Source organism: Rousettus aegyptiacus, unplaced genomic scaffold (genome assembly GCF_014176215.1).
Source record: "Rousettus aegyptiacus isolate mRouAeg1 unplaced genomic scaffold, mRouAeg1.p scaffold_m13_p_9, whole genome shotgun sequence".
Taxonomy (NCBI): domain Eukaryota; kingdom Metazoa; phylum Chordata; class Mammalia; order Chiroptera; family Pteropodidae; genus Rousettus; species Rousettus aegyptiacus.
This window is the reverse complement of record NW_023416312.1, coordinates 99,075,161-99,095,621: the sequence shown is the minus strand read 5'-3', so window position 1 is coordinate 99,095,621 and position 20,461 is coordinate 99,075,161. Positions and strand designations below refer to the sequence as shown.

Sequence of the window (20,461 nt, the reverse complement as noted above, 5' to 3'; positions counted from 1 at the left end):
TAGGCAAAAAATGGGTCATTATCCCTAAGAGACAGGAAATAAATGAGGTGATCCCTACAATCACTCTAATTTACTCTCTTGTGAGAGTCTCCAGGCCATGGCGCAGAGATGTGGTACCCAAATGGACAGATTCCCTAGGTTGAGAATACAGACATATAAGAGAATCCAAGGAGGCCAAGGCAGTTAGAGTTTGCAGAGCAGAGTACTGAAGAAACGAGAGCAGCACAGAGAGAGAACTCTGGAGATATGCAGAGAGTCCCTCTCAAGTGTTCAGCTGAGCATTTTTCAGCATACACCTATGTGGAAGCTATCCATGTCTGGGGAAAGAATCATTCCCTGAAATTAGAGATTCTAGTCCCTAACCCTAACAAAAGATTTGGAATAGTGCCTAATGCTACCATCTAGGCTGGAAAACCTTATGGGGTATTGGATAATATATCCATAAATATCTTGCATCTATAATGGAAAATAATTGGTTTTTAGACTGAAAACTGTTCTGATTCCACTGGGGGAAAAAATCTGAAAAGCAAGACTCAAAAGAATCAAACTCTTTCCAAGTAACTAAACTTCATCCCAGAACAAATCTCAAAAATATTTTTGGGAATAAAAAAGTATCTAGCATGCAAAAAGAGAAAACTCACAGTGTGTGGCATCCATTCAAAAATTACCTGGCATGCACATAATTTCTCCTTAATGAAGCAGAAACAATCTATCAATCAGAACTGACCTAAATATAAAATTACCAGGCAAGAGTATTAAAACAGTCAATATAACTGTATTCTATATATTCAAAAAGTTAAGTAAGGTTATGGAAAATATGAAAAGACCTCAATCAAACTCGAAAGATGGAAACAACATATTGTGAGATGAAAAGGATACGTTAGATGGAATAACAGCAGACTAGATATTGCACAAGAAGAGATTCGTGAATTTGATGACGACCCAGTAAAACTATCCAAAATGAATCACAGAGAGAAAAAAGAATCAGAAAAAGAAAGAGCAAAGCATCAGAAAACTGTGGTACAATTTCAAGTGGTTTAATACAGATGTGGTTGAAGTTCTGGAAGGAAGGGAGAGAGAACATATTTGAAGAAATAATGGCAAAAAGTTTTCCAAATTTGATACAATTATAAACCCACAGATGTAAGAAGTTCAATGACATCCAAGCACAAGGAATATGAAGAAAATTGTACCAAGATACATTGTAATCAAATCACACAAATCCATTGATAACAGGAACAATTTAAAACTAGCCAGAGAAATAAGACACAATATGTACAATCAAAAAAGTAAGGGGAGCATCAAATATCCACTAATAAGGGTGAGGATGACAGCAGCACCTCTCTGCTGAGCTTCAGCCTTTCCTTCCAATTTCCAACTTGACATTACTCTCCAGCTTCCCTTGGACAAGCACACTTCACCTTGTCCCAAATCACAATGAATTCATCATCATAGGCATTCGTGGTTGACTGAGCCTTCAAGCCTTTAGCTTCTGGCCTTCAGGCTGCTTTGGAACTCAAACTTCTCCCTGAAGAGCATGTCCATGTTCATTCTCCCTGTGCACAGCTTCCTTCCAACTTCCCAAAGTCCTGAGGTGAAGCCTGAGTCCAGACTATGCCACTCTTCTTGCCATTACCCTCCTTCACTAGAGTGTGCACTGCCTGAAAGCAAGCATCAGTGCCTACATTGGTATGTAGGGACTGAGACCTAGAAATAACTCCATACGTATTGGTGTAAGGAAGAAAGAAGAAAGGGAAGGATGAAGGGGAGAGGCTATAAAGGTTAGACCTTGGCACAGTTCTGAGGAATCTCAGGAGATAGAACTGCTAGTAGGAAGGAACTCCAGTGGGTCTTCCCAGAAGGTTCATGAAACTCTGCAGGTAACCAGGTATTACAACTTCTTTTATAGTCCAGGCCATCTTGGCCTCAGATTCAAGTTAATACAAGCCAAAGTCTTCCACCGTGATTGGGAAGGAAACTCTTTTGTGACTAACGGCCTAGAGAGGCAGGCTCTAAGTCTCAGCCAGAAACTAGTGCCCCAGATAAACAATTCTGACTATTGCATTGGAAAATGTCCTGGGCAGCAGGCAGGGAATGGTGTCGGGGGGTGGGGGGGGTCCATGGGCGGCAGGGCATAGGGTACGCAGGGAGAAAATCAGGGAGGTAGGCAAGCAGGCCAACAGCAACAAGGAGAGCCAAGAGGAAGCTAGAACTTGGGAGTGAGGCAACTTCTTATTCATTGAGCAGCTACCATGTGCTAAATATTTGACCTAAGTTAACTGAATGAATCCTTACAACCTGACAAAACTATTACTATTATTATCCCCATTGTACAGATTCATATGCAAGCAATATGGCTGTCAAAGTGCACTCAGCCACATGGCCAGCCTGGAAGGTGAACAGAGCCAGGGCAATACCAAGAGGAGAGTTAGGTCAGAACTACACCAGGCTTGGCAGGTTCTTGGAGCTGACTTGAGTGTGGAGTTGAAGCTGCAATGACCCTTCATGCCCCAGGCCTGGGGGTACAGGGGAAAGAGACTGAGCCATGATGGAGAGTTGCAGGAGCTGGGGGTAGACAGCCCCAACCTGGAGGTGGAGAGAATGCCTAGCACTCTCTAGGCAGGCAGTGGGTGCTTGATGCTGATCTGTTTTGGGCTATCATCAGCCATCTTGAGGCCAGGCTCCAGGCTAACACTTTCATGAAATAGATGCTTAAGAACTATTTGTTGAGTAAATTAAATCTCCAGTAGGACACAGAGAAAGCAGAGTTTTGCCCAGTGGTAGGCCTGGGTGGTTGGTCACTACTTTGAGAAAGATCTAGAGCCTCTAGTGAAGACACCATTACATCAGAAACTTCCCATGGTAGGGCTACTTTTGCCAAGAGAGGCTTTATTTCTTTACAAAGATAAGGCTGGAACAATATATCTGACATGAGTCACACTCAGTCCCAAGGGAGGCTCCTCCTAGGACAGGCTGAACTCTAGAGATAATACTCATCCCCCAGCTCTTGCTGTCCTCACTGAGAAGCTGATCCCATGGTCCATATCCCCAGGTACCCAAGGGTCAGCTCTATTTCCTAGGGGTAGTTGCTGGGTCCTGGACTTAACATGTCCCAAATTGACATGACCATCTCACCCCAGCCCCTGATCCTACCTTTCTAATACCTTATCTTGAGAAACACACATCTCTCCCACATGTGATCAACCTATAAACCTAAGAGTCATCCCGCATAGCCCGACCCCAGACATGAATCCTATCAGCGCTTCTGCTGAAATCTCTCTCCAGTTCCTTCTTCCCTGTCCATCCTGACTGCTGCTGCCCTAGGCCTGGCCTCAACCCTTGTTACAGCCTTCTGACTCAATTCTTCTCAGCCTTCAGATCCCCAGCCCTTCCTCTTTGCTACCTTCCACACTGCCAGGCTGAGTTCAGTAAGTCCACATCTGAGTCTCTCTGTCACTCTTGCTTCGAAAATCTGTGGACTGATGCCTTCGCCCTAAAAATAAGCTTTATCAAGGCGAGGACTTGTCTGTTTTCTTTAGCCATTAGTCCCCAGAGCTTAGCCCAGTGGCAAACACATACGTGTTTAGAAAGTGAATGAATGAATTCCCTAAACTTGCTCTGCATTTTCTCAAATCCACACCTTTTATCTCCACTTTCCTCCATTTTATTTATATCACAGATTTATCATGTCCTGACAGTGATTTACTGTCCCCCATGACATGGTCACATCCATGTGACCAGGGACTGGGTATGACTTATTCCCTGGTGTGTCCCAGGACTAAGAATAGGTCAGGTACTTGTTGAATGGATGGAGATATCAACTCCATGACAAACTTTAAACTCTGCACTTGAGCATTCAAACCTCTTCCAGATCTCACCAGACCCATTTTTGCAGCTTCATCTCCTGAGGGGCCATCTCATGTTGGAGCCTAGTGGGATGTACCCAGGGCTAGTCCTGGCAGCTCTGAGGCTACCATGGTACCTAAGGGCCAACCAAGTACATGCATCCTGTCGGCATTAGCTGGGGCTCAACTTGAAACACATGTGCCCAGGCCAAGCATTCAGTGTCCTTCCCTCTGGAGATGGAAGCCACCATCCTGGAAGCCTCCATTTAACAAGTGATGCTAAGGGCTTTGCCTATACTCTGCCAGCAGCAGGGCCCAGACAGTGACGGGAGGTCTAGGGAATAGGCCACCCAGCATTACTTGCCTCCTATGGCCATAGTCTAATGTGGATGGATTCGACACTTGCTGGTCTGAGCTCAAGCTGAGATGGAGGGCAAGCTCACCTGGAGGACCAAAATGAGGAGCCTGTTATACCCCAGGCTCGCTACCTGGTGCTCGAATCTTCCCTCAGTCAGAAACTGCAAAGGATTTGCTAAAGATACATTTGCCCAAATGGCAGAGGGGCAGGCTTCCAAGGCTTAAGAGACCTGCAGTAGGTGCAAGCATCCCTAGATGGTCTCCTGAGGAGGACGGGGTGAAGCATGAAGGGCTGAAAGCAAAGTTCACAATCCTAGCAAGCTTCCTGGGAGAAGTGCACATAATCCCCTCCACCTCCATTATGCCTCATATGCAGAGAGCCATGGAGCTCTAAATGGCTCACTCTCCATGCTCTGAGGCTAAGATGCCCAGAAATGCTCCGGGCCAGGCAGACAGTGGAGGTGTGCGCAGGTGGTGAGGTTCACAGGCTCTTCCCTCTCTCCCACCAAACCCTTCCTGGCCAGGTAGGCCCTTGGCCCCTCTGCTCCAAGCCTTCTTCCTGCTGTCCTTTTAAGAGGAAACAATGGCTCATCACCTTCGGTCAAGCCTAGCATAGCACTAAGTGCCTCCATAATCCTGGAGCTCCCTGGATTTCATTTGGCTGCTTTGACAAGTAACAAAGGTTCCCCACATAGCCAGTTTCTTTTAGCAACTTGGACAGACCAGGCACACAAGGTCCCCTGTCAAGCCCGGTTCAATGACCTGCACATTTTAACGAGCTCCAGCCCAACCCTATGGATGCCACCGGCCTGTGGCCACAGGAAGGTGTCAGCCCTTGGTCAGTGCCTACATCAGTCCAATGCGAGCCCTCTTCCTTACCAATCAGACGGTTTCAAAGGGGATGTCTCTGGACACAGTCAGCATCTGTCAGTCTGTCTGCAAAGCCTCCAATCAGGAATGAGCCCTTGAGGATTCATCAGCACCTGAAACCAGCAGAGACCTCCTGATGCTCCTGTCCCCAGCCAAGTAGGGTCTCTGAACCCCCACACGATTGGGAGCCTCCCAGTCACAGAGCTTCCCCTCCTTGCCTGACGCCAGCAGGGGAGGCTGGCAGTGGCCCAAAGGAGTTCATGCCCACAGCTGAGTCAAGCTCAAGGCCCTGGCTCAGAGTGGCACCTGCCCACTGGAGAGGCTGTCCTGCCTGTTGGCTGGACACCTGACCCTCTCACTGTGGGCTCTGCAAACTCCAGGCTGTCAGCAGGTGAGAGGTAGATGCTGGGCAGCCCAACTGTGGAAGCTGCTTGTCTGCCCAGACCCAGGCACAAGCCCCTCCCAAGCTCCCCGAGGAGCTCTCCCTTACCTGGAACATACATCATTCAGGGCTTTCCGTCTGGGGACCCAAAGCTACCAACCAGCTCACCGCCCTCACGCACCTGCCTCCAGGCCTTGGTTACAGTCCCAGCCAGCCTACCTGGCCAGAGGGCAAGTCAGGGAAAACTCTGGGAGAAGGAAAAGGTAACTGGAGTAGAGGAGTGCTGAAGGAAAATCCTTTCCTTCCCCTCCAAGACCCCCTGAACTTGGCTTCCCAGAGGAACCAGGGTTGAGGAAGGGGGAGTGAGCAAGAGTCCTTGGATGGTGAGTCATTGGCTCCTTTTGCAGAAGTCAGGATTTCGGGCTGCTCTCAGGTACAATGGAGCCAGCTCAGTGCACCCTCACCTCCCCCATTCACATTCCTACCTTCTTCTACCCACCTTCCCCCAGCTGCTGAGAAACCAACTTGAGACAGAAAAACTGGAATATTGAGTTTCAGCTCCCGCAAAGGCGGGTCGGCCCAGCAGGTACCACGACTGAAAGCTTACAGCTTTCCCCACCTGTGCACATGGCTTGGGGGACTGGCCCCTCTCTTAGAGGGCTACATGGGGCGGCTTACATGAGACCCTGTGCACAAAGCCCATGGCACATATGGGTGCACGTATCTGCAGATGACAGCAGGAGCTTGCAAGAATGGACACTAGGCCAACCACAGGAGTTAGCTCTGGTGGGGGAGGGGACGGGAGGAGCTTGCCATCGGAGGACAAGGGGCTTTGTTAGCTACACCTGTAATGTTTGCTTGATTCAGAAGGATATCATCAAGCAGGATTTGTGTAATTCAATAATTTTGAAATGCAACATGCTGGCACATAATAGGTGAACCAGAGAAAGTACGTGGTTAGAATTGATCTTTTATGCAGAAGGCTTTTCCACAGAGGCCATGCCCTAAAGGTCAGGCTTATAGGACCAAGGCAAAGCCGACCTTCCCTTTAGGAGGCAATCAGGCCAGAATCGCTCTCTGGAGACCCTGGTCAGAAGTCTTCTGGCCAGCTGTTTACTTTTGCTGGGTGTACAGATGTGGAAGGCAATGGAAGGTAGCCCTGGCCCTCAAGCAGCTCATGGTCTAGTGGGCAACTGTCTGTGTACTCCTCTAATACCAAGCCTGGGCACCCTATGGGAATTTCACAAAGGAACAATACACATCATGCGGCAGAAGAACCCCTCTCACTCTGAAGTGTAAATAAGCCCCGCTCTCCCCTTCACTTGTTCATGAGGAAGTTCCGGGCTTCTTGGGAGAGGGCTGGCCTTGTGCTTGGCCAAGGCCAGGGCAGCTTGGCAGGGAAATAGCATCAAGGGGGCAGATGTTCCAGACAGATAATAACCAGAGGATCAGACAGAGGGTGCCAGTTCCCATAACGGGGTCCCTTACACAACTCTGCAGAGGCGTCCACTGCCTGTGTCCCAAGAAGCCATGGAGGCCACCATGGGGCAGCTCGGGCTCCAGTTTCCCTCTGGAGGCCCCTGGAGATGGAGCAGTCAGGCAGGACTCAGAACACGCAAGCTGTCACTACTCAGAGCGGATGGAGGGGAAGTCAGGGCCTAGGCAAGGACTCCACCTGAGCTCCCACAGCCCAGGAGGTATTTCTCCAAGGGGCCGCCACACTGTTTGTTTGCAGCTCAGCTAAATTGCTCTCAAGGGTGAACCTTTGTTTCGCAACATATTTTCAACCAGACTTTTTCTGCAAACAGGTCTGTGTTCTCTCACACATACACACGCCCATGTCCCAAAGGCAGGCCTTGCCCTGCTCTATAGCAGCCTGGTCTTCCTCTTAGTTTTTCTGTGTGGCTCTGCTATAGCAGAAGAATGGTGCAGCATTAGGAGGACCAATTGAGGGCAGGCCTCCTATTATCCTTGGCTTGCCTTGCATGTCATCAAAGGCACTGGGAATTTATGGCTGGTGGCAGGAAGCACATGCATGCTGCTCCTCACTGAACCTGAACCGTGGGCTTCTCCCCTTAGTTAGTTCTGACACCTCGACTCTGTCCTGAGGCTGTAGACAGCGGGGGCGTGGCCTGCAAGGAGGTCCTCCAGCCTTCCTCTTGGCCTTTGGTGATTCCTGGAGCCCCAGAGCTCATTTGGAGGGGGCAGGGAAGCTCCAGGTTCTTTCCAAGACTTTGGACTCTCAGAAGTATTGCAAGCCCCAGAAAGTCAAGAGTGAAGGACCCCCCTCATTGTATGGGAGCCACAGAGCACCAGACAGGAGCAGGATATGTTTTAGGACTCAAGTCTGTCCTCTCTCTCTCTCTCTCTCTCTCTCTCACACACACACACACACATGGTCATGTTTATTTTATATCTTGTGACTAACACATTCTCTCATCTTTATAGATGAAGAAGTCATGACAAATTTTGAGAATTAGGGATGATCTGGTAAACTACTAAAGCCAAAGAGAATGTTCTGGGACCCTGCACTGCAAGAGACATACATTTATCCCTTGGTTTCACGGTAAAGGGCAGCAGCTCTTCCAAAGTTTTCCTACAGCCCAGCACATCTGCCTTGAGGTTGGGCCTCAAGCAAGCAGTGGCACTCCTGTCTGCTTAGATCGAGTCCCACTGCCCTACCCAGCAATCCGCCCTGTCTGAAGTGAGCTTCAAAGGGCTGTGAGGGAATGGGGTTCAAAACCCCGCCGTATGGCTTCCCATGCAGCATTCAGAAATGAATTTGGGACTTATTGTCAGCACGTTTGTATGAAGAACTCAGGAGAACACATCCTAGACCCAGCCCTGACCTGATCTCGCTAGATAACCTTGGGGCCATGATCACCTCCTATGGGACTCAATTTACTCCTGGGTAAATGGAAAGTTTTCTGGTCCTTTCTAGGAGATTTCCTCTGATTGAGTCCCTGCAATGCCCGGCCAGGACAAGCTGCCGCAGAAACACATTCCTGCAGGTACTCACCCACCTGAGACCAACATGAAGGACCTTGCAAGCCCCCCTGCTAAGAAGGCCCCTGCTTGGAATGGGGACAATGGGAGAGGGAGGGGAAGGGGTAACTAGGGTACCACATGAGTCCTTGATATAAGAAACTCAGACACCAGAATTTGCTGCTATCACTAAACTTTTATTGAGCATTTCTCTGTGCCGAGCCTATGCATTACATGGAAGAAAACAGGAAGACATAGCCAAGCCAAGAGCTTGTCACATAGAATGGAACAAAAGGGATGAGATGGTCACCATGGAGCCCTGATGAGCAGGAGGGAAGCACCTACCACTGACATTACTGGGACCAGATGCAACTCACCTTCCCTCAAAGGTGCTGTATCTCAGTCCATTCAGATCTTTCTCTACTTATCTACTTCATCTACACTTCCTCTACTTCGCAGCAGCTAACGTCTCCCCCAGTAGGGGTCCAACCAGAGGCTGGAAAATGGCCCTGCCACCGCTAGGGGCTGCTGGGAGACAGAGGAAGGATTGCAAGGATGGCCCATGGAGAGAAGGAAAGAAGGGAAAGAAGGCGATGGCTCTGGCAGCGTGGTGGTACATGGAAAAATCACTGGCGCATCCACAACCACAAGTTGACCACGCAGGCCGACAGCAGCATGGTGAAGAACAGAGCTTCCCTTTGGCGAGCGGTGGCACCCTGGTCCTCCAGGGCACACAGACGCCCAGTGATCACACGCAGCTGCAGAGAGATCAACAGCAAACTGGTAAGCTAGGCTCTTCTGGAGAAGCCCATGGCCTACCAGTGGGGAAATGTATGAAGTTAGAATAGGAAAAGGCTTTGGTTCCTTTTGGGAGGTCAAAATGCCTTTAGGTAAGAAGTAGGCACAGCGGCTGAGACCAGTGCCTGGGGTGGGTCAGGCTGCCTATGTTGACAGGTCCAGCTGTCTTGCCCCTTTTTCGGCATGCATCCCGTTGTCTGGGTAAAAACAGCCCTTCCCAGCTGGGCGGTGGAAGCATTGAAGGACATTTCAATCCTGGGGTGGGCTGGCAGGGGGCTGCAGCAGAACCACAGTGAGCGCCCCAGGATGGGGTGACACTCAGCCCAGAAAGGGCCACCAGGTCAATGGCTCTCTGTGCCCACACTCATGCCCATGGCTGCTGTGCTTTCTGCGCAAGAAGAGTTGAACTTGGTCTGAGACCCCCTCTCTCTCAGACCTCTGAGAGGCACTCTTCATAGACTTCTGCATTTTCCTAGATTCCCTCTTTGTCCTCCTTTCCTCTTCCTCTATTCCTTTTCCACATCTTAGGAGAGAGGCAGGCTTAAGGCTTGGCAGCAAGACGGGATGCTGGAGCCACGGTAACTGATAGGAAGGGGAAAGGAGCCTGACCGCACCTTGGCTACTAGAGGGTAAGGTGACTGTAATGACTGCACGGCCTCAATCTGACCTCATCGCTGTCGAGACCCACCCACCGCAAAACACCATGATTCTTCCTCCATCCTCCATGTGGGTCCCTGCAGAGCAGGCGCTCACCTGGCTTCTCATGACCTCCATCTCCAGTTCATTTAGCTCTTCCAGGCCAATCTCTGCAATTATATCTGCCTCTGGGCTGCTGAAAAATGAGAAAAGACAGTGGGTCAGAGCTGTTGGTTGCCCCAAGCCAGGCCTGGCAGGAAATACACGAAGGCGTGAGGGCAAGCAGCTATGGTCAGGGCTTCTCTGGACAGTGACTCTGTCAGCCTCCAGTCCTTCTCTTCCTTGGTAAGTAGATACGGGGGCCTGAGGGCATGGAGTCAGCCCAGACCCAGAGTACTCAGAGGTCTAGAATGGGTAAGGAGCCAGGATGCTCAGGGGCTGTATAAAGAGACAACAGGTCCCCAGTACTCCAACTATAGCCAGCTGCTCACAAGTCCTTTGTGACCAGTGTGCTTATTAGCCCCTCTACCTTCCCTGCCTCGCCCCCTGGTCTCTGCCCAAAGAGTTCCTCCTTTCCCCTTGCAGGGTTTCTGAGATGCTTCTTACTTCTCATAATGAAACCTGATGGCTTGGAAGTCACGAGGATACTCCTGAGGAGAGGCATCCCCATGGTCTTGTTCTCTCGAAGTTTTGGGCATCGGCAGCTTGGCCCCCTAAGAAAAGGGATGGTCAGTCAAAGTAGCCTGTTCAGGTCCAGATGAGTGGCTGCCTCACACTTTGCCCAGAGCCCATGGAGCACCCTCCTGGGAGTCACATGGTGTCTGATCCTCCAGAATCGAGGGCTGGCAGCTTCAGACCACTAGGAGAGCCTGGGAACCTCACAAGTTGGCCACCTGCCACCATCCCACCCACACTATAGTCCTCAGTAGCTCCCGGCCATCTAGGCTATGGCCGAGGAAGAGCAGCGATAGAGCTCCCTGTTTCCGGCCAGCACCATCACATGCAGACATCAGCTGGGTCTGAGCAACCACTGAAGAAGAATGGAAAACCTTGGTTTTAGAGCCAAGGAAATCGAGGCCTGGAGAGGCGACTGCACTTCTCAAAGACATGGGAAATCTCGCAACTCTGGAAAGAAGCCCGGCTACTGAGAAACCATAGCCTCCTTCTCCTTCTCTGAGTGAGCCCAGCCATCCTTGTGTCTTTTAATTCTATTCATCTTCTAATTACTATCTGGAGTGGATATCTCTGGCCCAGAGCTTTGGGGCCAGGGGTATGTCATGCCTTGAAGAGCCAGTGTGAGCTAGAGCAGGGATCCTTAACCTCCTGGGCCACAGACTGGTACTGGTCTCTGGACTGTTAGGAACCGAGCCTCACAGCAGGAGGCAAGTGGCAGGCCAGCAAGGGAAGCTTCATCTGTGTTTGCAGCCGCTCCCCAGCGGCTCAGCAACACCTCAAATCAACAGGAATTAGATTCTCATAGTAGCACCAGTCCCTGGTGCCAAAAAGCTTGGGGGCCACTGGCCTAGAGGAACAGAATGTGACAGACCTACCTGGGTTCAAATCTCAGCTCTAGGTTTCCAGTGCAAGATGAGATATTTCACAAGATACTTGTGTAATACGCACTTAGCACATGCCAGGGACCATGTCATCTTCCAAGACCTAACTGATATCAAGTCGTTAAATCTTCATCTTGACCCTTTGAAACAGGTATAACTATCACCCCATCTTAAAAGATGAGAAAACTGAGGCAGAGAACAGTCAAATTACTTACTCAAGTCATGCAACTGGTAAGTAACAGAGCGGTAATTTGAACCCAGGACATTTTGTTCCGGAGGTTGTGCTTTTGACCATTACGCTGTGATACCTCTCATATCTAACACTACTTCCCCATGAGACTCCATTAAAGTGACAGTGAAGACAGCAAAATGGTATAAATACATAAAAAAGAAGATAATGGGAGAGGCAACGGAGAACAAAAGAGCTCAACAACATTGTGGAATTCAGAAAGTGCCAATAATGAAGGCAAGCCAAGCGGGCCTCAGCGTGGCTCAGCAGCAGATGGGGAGCGGCTGAGAAGGGACCCTCTCGCCTGGCAGCGTCCAGAGAGGACCCGAACTTGGAGGCTGTAGGGACACTGGGGAGGTCTTGAGGACTGGAGTGAAAAACAGGAGCATTAACTGAAAATGTGTAAAAAAAATAGTCATTGGCCCCTCCCACCCCACCTGGCTGGCAGCCGGGCATTTACTCCCAAGCTCAAATTGAACTAAATGAATGGGCAAGTGGGGGTGGTCGTGCAGCAGAACAGAAACCTCTTCATTCTGGCATTTAAGGGTGCCCCAACATAACAGCCAGTCTCTCTGAAAGGAGAACCTGACATTTGACAGGCCTCACCAAGACTCAGAGTTCCTGGTTAGCTCTTCTATCTACCTCATTCTTAAAAATAAAAATAGATGGTCAAGGCTTCCCTATCACCTGAGAAAGATGTGCAGCCATCCTTTCTTCTTAGGAACAGCATTCAGTGGCAATTTGAATTTGGGACAATTTCCATATAAACGATTTTTACAGGGACTCTAACATCATGTCTCTATTTGTTGTAATAATGCAAATTATCTTTCTCAAAAGGACACATAGGTGCTGGTGTAACCTTCGTGTGTGTGTGAACAGTACTCCACAGTCAAACTATTTTCTTCTTCTTCTTCTTAAGAAACTTCAGAAATAGCGTTAAATGGACAGTGGGTGTCAAGAGGACCCCAGGACTATAAAGAGGAATTTAATCAAGAGGTCTCTTTAGAATAATTTCCAACTATCCCCTTGATTTCCTTAAAGACTGGGATAAGAAGGACAGAAAGTTTTTTGAGAGATTTGAAGACCAAATACGGGTGAGTGACTGTTGACTGGGGTTTGTTTGTAATAATAGAGTTTGTTTTAACACGTTCAAAAACAGTTGTTGTGTTGCTTTTTGGTTTTTAATTTTAGAAACTCTCTATTTAGAATTCTATGCATTGTAAAATACAAGAGCTTTGTATAAATTTCATGGAGATCAGGAAAATCTATGGACCGCAGCAAGTCCCAGCTTCCCTCTGCTAATTATTTCCAAACGTGTTATTTTTATTTTTATGTACTTTTTAAGGCACATTATTTTTTCTCCTCAACTCAGCAGAATATTATTATTATTATTATTATTGTCCTTTATGTTATGGTTCTCTAAGAGGCGATATCAATTCTGTTATTTTTTTTTTGCTCAAATAATAATGAATAAATAAATTGAATTGATAAATTAATTTTTGTAATTCTAAATGTCTAAATTTATTTCTAAGGTCGCTAATAATGACTTTGTTTTTTAAAAGTGTGCTCCTCAGGTCCTAACAGGTAACTTTAATTAATCCAGAGGTTATACCACCACCACCACCCCATCAGTCTTAGGGGCATAGGTGGCTTGCTAGAGTCTGACCTGCTGGAGCAGCTTAATTTGGCTTCAGCCTTTGAACACAGGAAGCCAATTCCATATTTCTGACCTGTTTTTATTCCCAGAAGGTCTCTGACCTTGGAGTTCTTTTCCTCTTTGTTCGTTGGGGGTGGAATCATTTCAGCATTTATGTTAATCCATTCCCTGGAACAGTCAAGTCCCCCACTCTCCAACCTTCTTGCCTTTCCACAGTAACCTTTGCAACAGTATAACAACCATTGTTCTAAAGCTTGCCCTCACCTACACTGAATGGAGTTAACAGAATTCACTAGACTCAAGTGATGGCCTAGAACGGACAGTTCTTCCTTATCTCCAAAAAGGCTGCCTTTTTCCAGTATGCTTTGCAACAATATAGCCACTATTTTTTTTCTAGAACATTCCTTCACCCGCAGTGAATATGGTATAAAGGACTGGCTATAAAGTGATCAGATTCAACTGATTGGATTTCCTAACAGCCAGGAAGGAAACATAAGAACCTCACTTGCCTTATTGTTTCTTGTCCCAGCCCTGAGATATATAATTTTTATTTAAATATATTTCTATTTATTATATATATTTATATGTAGAAATATATATCATATATAAAATATAGATATACAGAGAAATATAGATATATAGATACATTTAGATATATAGAGAGCGATACATATACTTATTTATTTTTTAATAAAGGAAAGTGCCATTTCACATACACTGAAGTTTTGCAGAGTAAAATATATGTGCACTCCTTAAGCGCTATGTGCGTCAGGCATTCTAGACTCCCAAGGTTGAACTCCCAGCCTACCAAAGAATGGATCTAACCCCTTGCTAGATGTCCTTGCCCTCATTTGCTTGTTTCCTCCTCCCCACAAGTCAACATGTCATCCTGCTTGACCTAACACCATCAGACTAGAGCCACTATAGCCAGTACTCCCAACCCTGCCCAGCCACCATGCGCCAAGAACCCCATAGAGTACCGCTTTCTTGGGCTGGTTGGCACTCGTATTCCAAGCCGGTTGGCCTGCAGCAGAGCCAGCAGCCTTTGAATCCAACTTCTGTCGCCGCTGAGGAGCACCCAAGGACCAAGATCCACGCTCCAATATTTCTGGGGAGAAGAACAAAGGCCTCAAGAACATCCATAAAAGCTTTACCAAGGCTTCCTGGGTATAGAACACACCAGAAAGGGGGCGGGTCCCCAAACTTCTTAAAAATTACTCAGCATCCATTCACTGCTGTCTACTAGCTAATCCCAGACCTCAGTTTGTTTATCCTTTCAAAAGTTTAGCAAGTATTTACCGAAAGCCACTCTCTGGGCTAAGTAAATTATTAGAAAGAGTGATAACCAAGAGGCAAGATGGCAGCCATCAAGAAACTGACTGTCTGTGTGTATACAAGGGGAATGAGGAACAAAAAAGAAAATAATCCATCAGTGCAGATTCAGATTAAGAGACACATGCTTCCAAAATGATAAACACAGGCAATGTGACAGAAGGACATGGCCACTTTTAGAAAAGTCAGAAGAAACATTGAGGCAGAGACCTTAACAAGAAAAAGAGCCCAGCCATGGAAAATCTAGAGAAGAGGCATTCCTGGCAGAAGAAACAGCTAGCAGAAAGGCTATGAGAAAGAACCAGTCCTGGGGTGTTATAGGACAAGCATGAGATATGTTGAGGATGTGACCTTCATCAGCACTTGTATATCATGGTAATGAGTTTGGATATCACCCTAAAGGGCAGGAGAAGGCATTGGGTGTTAGGGGAGGAAATCGATCTGATTGATCTTATAAATTGAGCCCTCCGAATGTTTTGCAAGAGACACAGTGGTGGCTTGGATAAAGGGGAGATGAAGGGACCACATATTTTGGTCCCGTCTTCCTACCTCATGGGCTGCAAAATGCTCACATCAATCCCTTTCCCCCCAGCTCTCTGTCACTCAAGCCACAAATACATGTATATGCACAGCAAGACAATCACACGTATCCACACACATACATGAATATGTGTATGTGTGTGTGTGTATACATGAGTATATACCTAGCGACATACACAGCTTCTCCAACACAAATACACAAGTGCAGGCACCCGAGGGAAGGGACATTTCAGGGGATCCTCACCTGCTAATCTCAGACGCTCATGATCTTGCCCATGGATTCCAGGAACCATCTCTTCTACCATGGACATTTCTACCTCCTCCTTGATGTTAGAGGAGCTTCCTGCCATCACGACCAGTTGTTCACTTGTAGCTATGGCCAAGGATGCAGAGGGAGCAGGGTAGAGAGAAAGCACTTGGAAAATCAGCGCTTCAAAGTGTAGGGGCTCAAGGAAGATATATCCTGACTAGGGGGTGGAGCCACACTCCCATGTGGGCTCCAACCTTGGACCAGCACCTTCTGTTCCTGGTGTATCTTGTTGGCTGAGATGACGGCCTACTCCTCTGCTTCTCCCCTGCTACACAGGAAAAGAGATAAGGCTCACAACTTTTGCCTGTGAGAACTGCCCTGGCTCTCAGGTCACCTGATTTGGCTCCCATTGGGGGCAGGTGGGGTCCACCGTCCGTCATTTCTAGAAAGAGACAGAGAGTGGCACGGGACCCCAGAGTCAGTCAGTGGCCCAAGCAGGGTTCGATTACACACCTGTTGTGGCTTCTGCAAGCCCAGCTCTGGCTAGCAATCCCACCGTAGCACCCTTCCAAAGCTGTCCTCTGCAGAGCATACCCTGCCTCCCCAAATCCAGAGTTCCCAGGCAGGAGAGATGGTCCTTGGATATCCTGAGTCAACCTGCGCAGGAACCATGAGAACCAAAGGAGGGAAGAGCAAGTTAGAAGAGACCTGCCTGCAGCCGCTGGAGCCCCCAGTATCTCCAGGCCCTGCATCTCTAGATGTAAGTCTAAATTCTCCCTCAACTTCCCTACTGATTAGACCACTGTGAGGTTTATATGACCACTTGGCTAGCCGACAGTCTCCAGTTATTCCAGTAAACACTAGACTGGTGGAATTTTGTAGTCGTGATTAACATTTACAATCAGTGGACTTGAAATAAAGAAGACTACTAACCCTGGATAATGTGAGTGGGCTTCATCCAATCAATTGAAAGGCCTTAAGAGCAAACACTGAGATTTTCCAGAGAAGAAATTCTGCTAGAGACTGCAGTATCAACTCCTGCCTGATTCCAGCCTGCTGGCCTGCCCTGCCAATGTTGCTCTTGCTGAGCCCGTCAACGGCATGAGTCAATTCCTTAAAGTAAATCTCTCTATACATACACAGATGCATGTACATATACATCCACCCATCCTATTTGCTCCTTTTCTATGGGGAATCCTGACTGATACAACCACCGAAGTTTGAATCGGTCAGCACTTGGAAACCCTCAGCTCTTGGGAACAATCACAGAGGCCCTTGAGGAAGAGAAGGCTATTTGTAAAAGGAGCCAAATACAGCTGCGGCCGGGTGGGAGGAAGAGACAAAAGTGGAGGGAGGAGAAAGGGAGGAAGGAAAGGAGCAGGGAGAGGAAAGGGAGGGGCCAGGACTCGCTAGGAGAGGGCGGGGTGGTCTGGGCTGCCCGTGCCCCTCCCTGGCCCCACTTGTCCAGCTTTAGAACCAAGCTCTCCAGAGCAGAGCTGATATAGGCCCTGCCTGCATTCCCAAGGGCCCCTAAAACAGCCCTTCCCAGTTCCAGGGGAGCAGCTGCCATGAAATATGAGCCTTCTCGAGGGCACCTTAGAGGCAAAGAAGTGTGCTCTGTAGGACTCAGGAACTTGAGAAGCAGGATCCATGGGTTTCTGCCAGGCCTGGGTTACCAGACTGAAAAAATAAGAATATAAAAAGCCAATTGAAGCTGAATTTCAAATAAACAACAAATAATTTTTTAGTTTAATTATGATCCATGTAACATTTGGGACATACTTACACTAAAAATTATTCATGGTTTATCTGCTATTCACATTCAACTGGGTATCCTGTTTTTTATCTGGCAATAATCCTGTGCCCTGCCCATTCTCACCAGGGTCTCAGGATTCGACCTTGAGCAAGTCTTTCCTTTCTTTGGGCCTCAGTCTCGACATTGGACAATAGAATTAACGATCCTCTCCCTACGGTGTGGCTAGATTGCTAGAGCACTCAAGTCAGCAGAGCCGAACTGCGTGGACAGGCACACGCAGGACCTTGCACTGCTCAGATCAGGTTACCCTTTGACTGCCAACTGGGCTCGACCAGCGGGGGCTTCCTGGGCATGCAGAGGCACTACCCTCTGGCGGAAAAGGAACCCGCCACCTTAGCCATGCAAAGTGAGTGGGGAGACCTCCTTCCTGGTCTCTGGGCCCCTAATGCCACCCATAAACCCTGGCATTTCACCTTGGGCACCAAGAATGGCCGGGAGGTGGGAGACGGAATTTGCTGTGTGACTTTGAACTTGTCCCTTAGTATGTCTCTCTAGCATGTTAACCTTTTCCTTCCATTATAATTTCCTTCTGAAATTGCCCCCAAATTCTCATTCAAAATACTCCAAAAAGTCCCCACTGTCTGGTATGCCAGCCCGAGGGGCCTAAAGAGCTATAACATCCTGTGTACAGAGAGATCTGCCAAGCCTTACGCAGGCCAGGATGGTGGCCTATGGCCAAGTGTGAGTGATGGGCTGCAGGGATCTGGACACCAGTGGAAGGCTCCCAGAAGAAAGGGCCAGGGGACCCGAAGCTCTTCCCACCCTGGAGGTTAGACAAATGCCTCTGAGAAGGGGAGGGAGGGGTCCAGAGAACATCTGGCTTAGATGTGTGTGTGTATAGGCTTACAGCGTTTTACACAAATGAGATCATACATTTGAGGTATGTGCTCTTCTGCCATTTATTTTTTTTAAGTGAATTGTGTGCCTTGGGGATCTCCCATGTCAGAACAAATCTACCTCATGTCTTTTAAACACAGCACAGTATTTTGCTGCGCAGATGCATCCCTCTTTATTGACCTGCTCGTGGACATTTTGGATGTCTAGAGCTTTTTAGTTTTATAAACAACGTAGCAGTGAGTATTCCTAGCCATGCCTTTTTGCACACATGGGTAAATGTTTCTGTATTGCAGATACCTAGAGATGAAATTGTGGGGTCCTAGAGTTTGTGTGTTGACAATTTCAACCAATACCGTCCGATATGACCAATGTCCTCTTTGAAGAGGCTGCACCAAGTGTGCCTTTACCAAGGGGAAGAAAGTGCTGGTTTCTTCACAGTTTTATCAACAGAAAATACTGTATTATGAAACTTTTTAAAAGAGCATCATTCCGATGGATGAAAAATGATATTTATCACATTTCGCTTTAATTTATATTGTTTTAATCATGAATAAACCTGAGCAATTTTTTATATGTTTATTGAGCTATGTTTCTTTCCTGTGAACTACCTGCTGGAGGGTTCGGATCTTTATTAAAACAAGAACTCTTTTATTAACAGAAGAGTGGGAACAAAAGCTCTCCCTCCCTTCAAGCTAAGCATCTCCAAAGAAAACATACCTTTGTTTTCCCTAAAGGTGATTGTGAGCAAAGAGCCTGCACTGGGGACCAAACAAACACTGTTAATTGCATCCAAGTTTGTGCTGAAATCTAGAGGGCCTCCAGCCGCTCGCCCCCACCACAGAGCAGATGTCCACCTCGGGCTGTTGCCTGCCTGTCTGCCCTTGTCTTATGTCTGTCTGACTCTTTGCTTGCCCGACTACCTGCCTTCGCCAATGCTTCCCACAGCTGGCCTCTTCCAGCTGTTCAGCCAGCCGTGCACTTGACTTAGATGCCCAACTGGCTTGAGGTCTGATGGCCTGTCTGCTACCTGCTCTCACTTCCCTTGCATGAAGGATGAAGAATTGGAAGACGGCAGGAACTCAGGCCCAGGGTAAGTACGCCTAGGAGTGACTTCTAGCTCTGACAATGGGTCATCTTAGACAAGTTGTTTTCTCTGCTCTGAGCCTCAGTTCTCCATTTTCACGTGGAAGATGGTGCTAACACCCAGTTTTAAACTGTTTCTTGTTTTCAGGGAGGTATGTTTGGGATTATCTGAGCTTCTTCTATGGAAGAGGCCATTCAAAGCCATGGGCATGATTGCTGCTTCCCAGTGCTGTTCAGACCATGTCTCAGACAGCTATAATCCCAAGCCCAAAGTAGCAAGCCTGATTTTGGCTGCAAACCCAGATCTTCCAGGCATCTGGGAGCTTCCTTTCCTCTTGCTAATAGAACTTATGAACCTCTGAACAATTCTCCTTCCTGCTCCTGGAAGCAGCTGGTACTGAGGTCATCGCTGGAGCCCCAGACCCTCCCCTGGCCATAGGGGAAGTGGAAGGGGGACTAGCAGAGCCTTGCAGCTGTCCCTTCATTCCTTAAAGAGACAGGAAGAACAGAGTAGCAAACTGCGGAGATTGTAGCTGGCCCAGGGAAGTAAAGTCACCCCATGAGCAGAGAGAGGGAAATAAGTGGCCTGATCACCTGGGGTAGTCCTGAGGATCCAGCCTCCATGGGGACAGGGACAATAGCAGGAGGTTACAGGGAGCACCTCAATTTCCAAATGTAGGCTCCTCTCATTTGGTATGGCTGTCTTGAATCAAGACTGACTGCGTGTCAGGCACTGGAGGTAGGAACAATGTCCATGTCCTCATAAAACTCATGTTCTTGAGGGCAGTAGTCCATGGGTCTGTGGGGATAGTAGCCAGGTTTGTTTTTGTGATGGCCCTGCCCTTAATCTTGCCAAACTCCGCCTCCTTGGGAATGTGATGGGTTCCTAGAGCTCTGTCAATCTAAGAGGGAGGGCCTGACCATTGTACCAGGCACCTGCAGCCTCTGGCTACACACCTCCAGGACAGCTCGCTACCTCTCGAGGGGGCTCAGATTGGCAGAAAAGTCTTCCCCAAGTTGAGTGGAAATGCTGGTCATGTCCTCTGAACTCTGGTCTAGTGTGTAGGGAGCAGCTCCTGCAGAGGCAGGTTAAACACACTGACACAGAGCCACATCCTTGGCTGAAAAACCCGCAAAGAGGATCATGGCTGCTGGGATTATATGTGCCTCTGGATTCCTTCGGATCAGCCCCTAAAGCTTCCTCCTGCAGGCGGAGGACTGCCTGAGCAACTCAGGTGGCAGTGCAATGAGTTAACCGTAATTGTTGCTGGCCGATAGCCCAAAGGGT

General features: G+C 48.1%; 1 protein-coding gene across 1 annotated transcript; it reads right to left on the bottom strand.

Annotated features, from left to right (window-relative positions):
* Positions 1 to 8,625: 8,625 nt before the first annotated feature.
* FATE1 (fetal and adult testis expressed 1) lies at positions 8,626 to 16,054 on the bottom strand. Its single transcript, XM_016164592.2, has 6 exons — positions 15,951 to 16,054; positions 15,432 to 15,765; positions 14,296 to 14,423; positions 10,480 to 10,586; positions 9,991 to 10,069; positions 8,626 to 9,197 (listed from the first exon to the last, which is right to left on the bottom strand). The coding sequence occupies exons 2-6, from the start codon at positions 15,535 to 15,537 to the stop codon at positions 9,066 to 9,068; spliced, it is 552 nt and encodes a 183-aa protein (XP_016020078.1). The 5' UTR covers positions 15,538 to 15,765; positions 15,951 to 16,054; the 3' UTR covers positions 8,626 to 9,065.
* Positions 16,055 to 20,461: the final 4,407 nt, after the last annotated feature.

Excerpts from the sequence above, each read along its gene's own strand:
- FATE1 (XM_016164592.2), bottom strand. The coding sequence starts at position 15,537 with ATGGCAGGAAGCTCCTCTAACATCAAGGAGGAGGTAGAAATGTCCATG. Across the intron at positions 14,424-15,431 it reads TGAGCGTCTGAGATTAGCAG|AAATATTGGAGCGTGGATCT; the intron begins GTGAGGATCCCC and ends TCTTCTCCCCAG. Across the intron at positions 9,198-9,990 it reads TGGAGGTCATGAGAAGCCAG|CTGCGTGTGATCACTGGGCG; the intron begins GTGAGCGCCTGC and ends ATCTCTCTGCAG.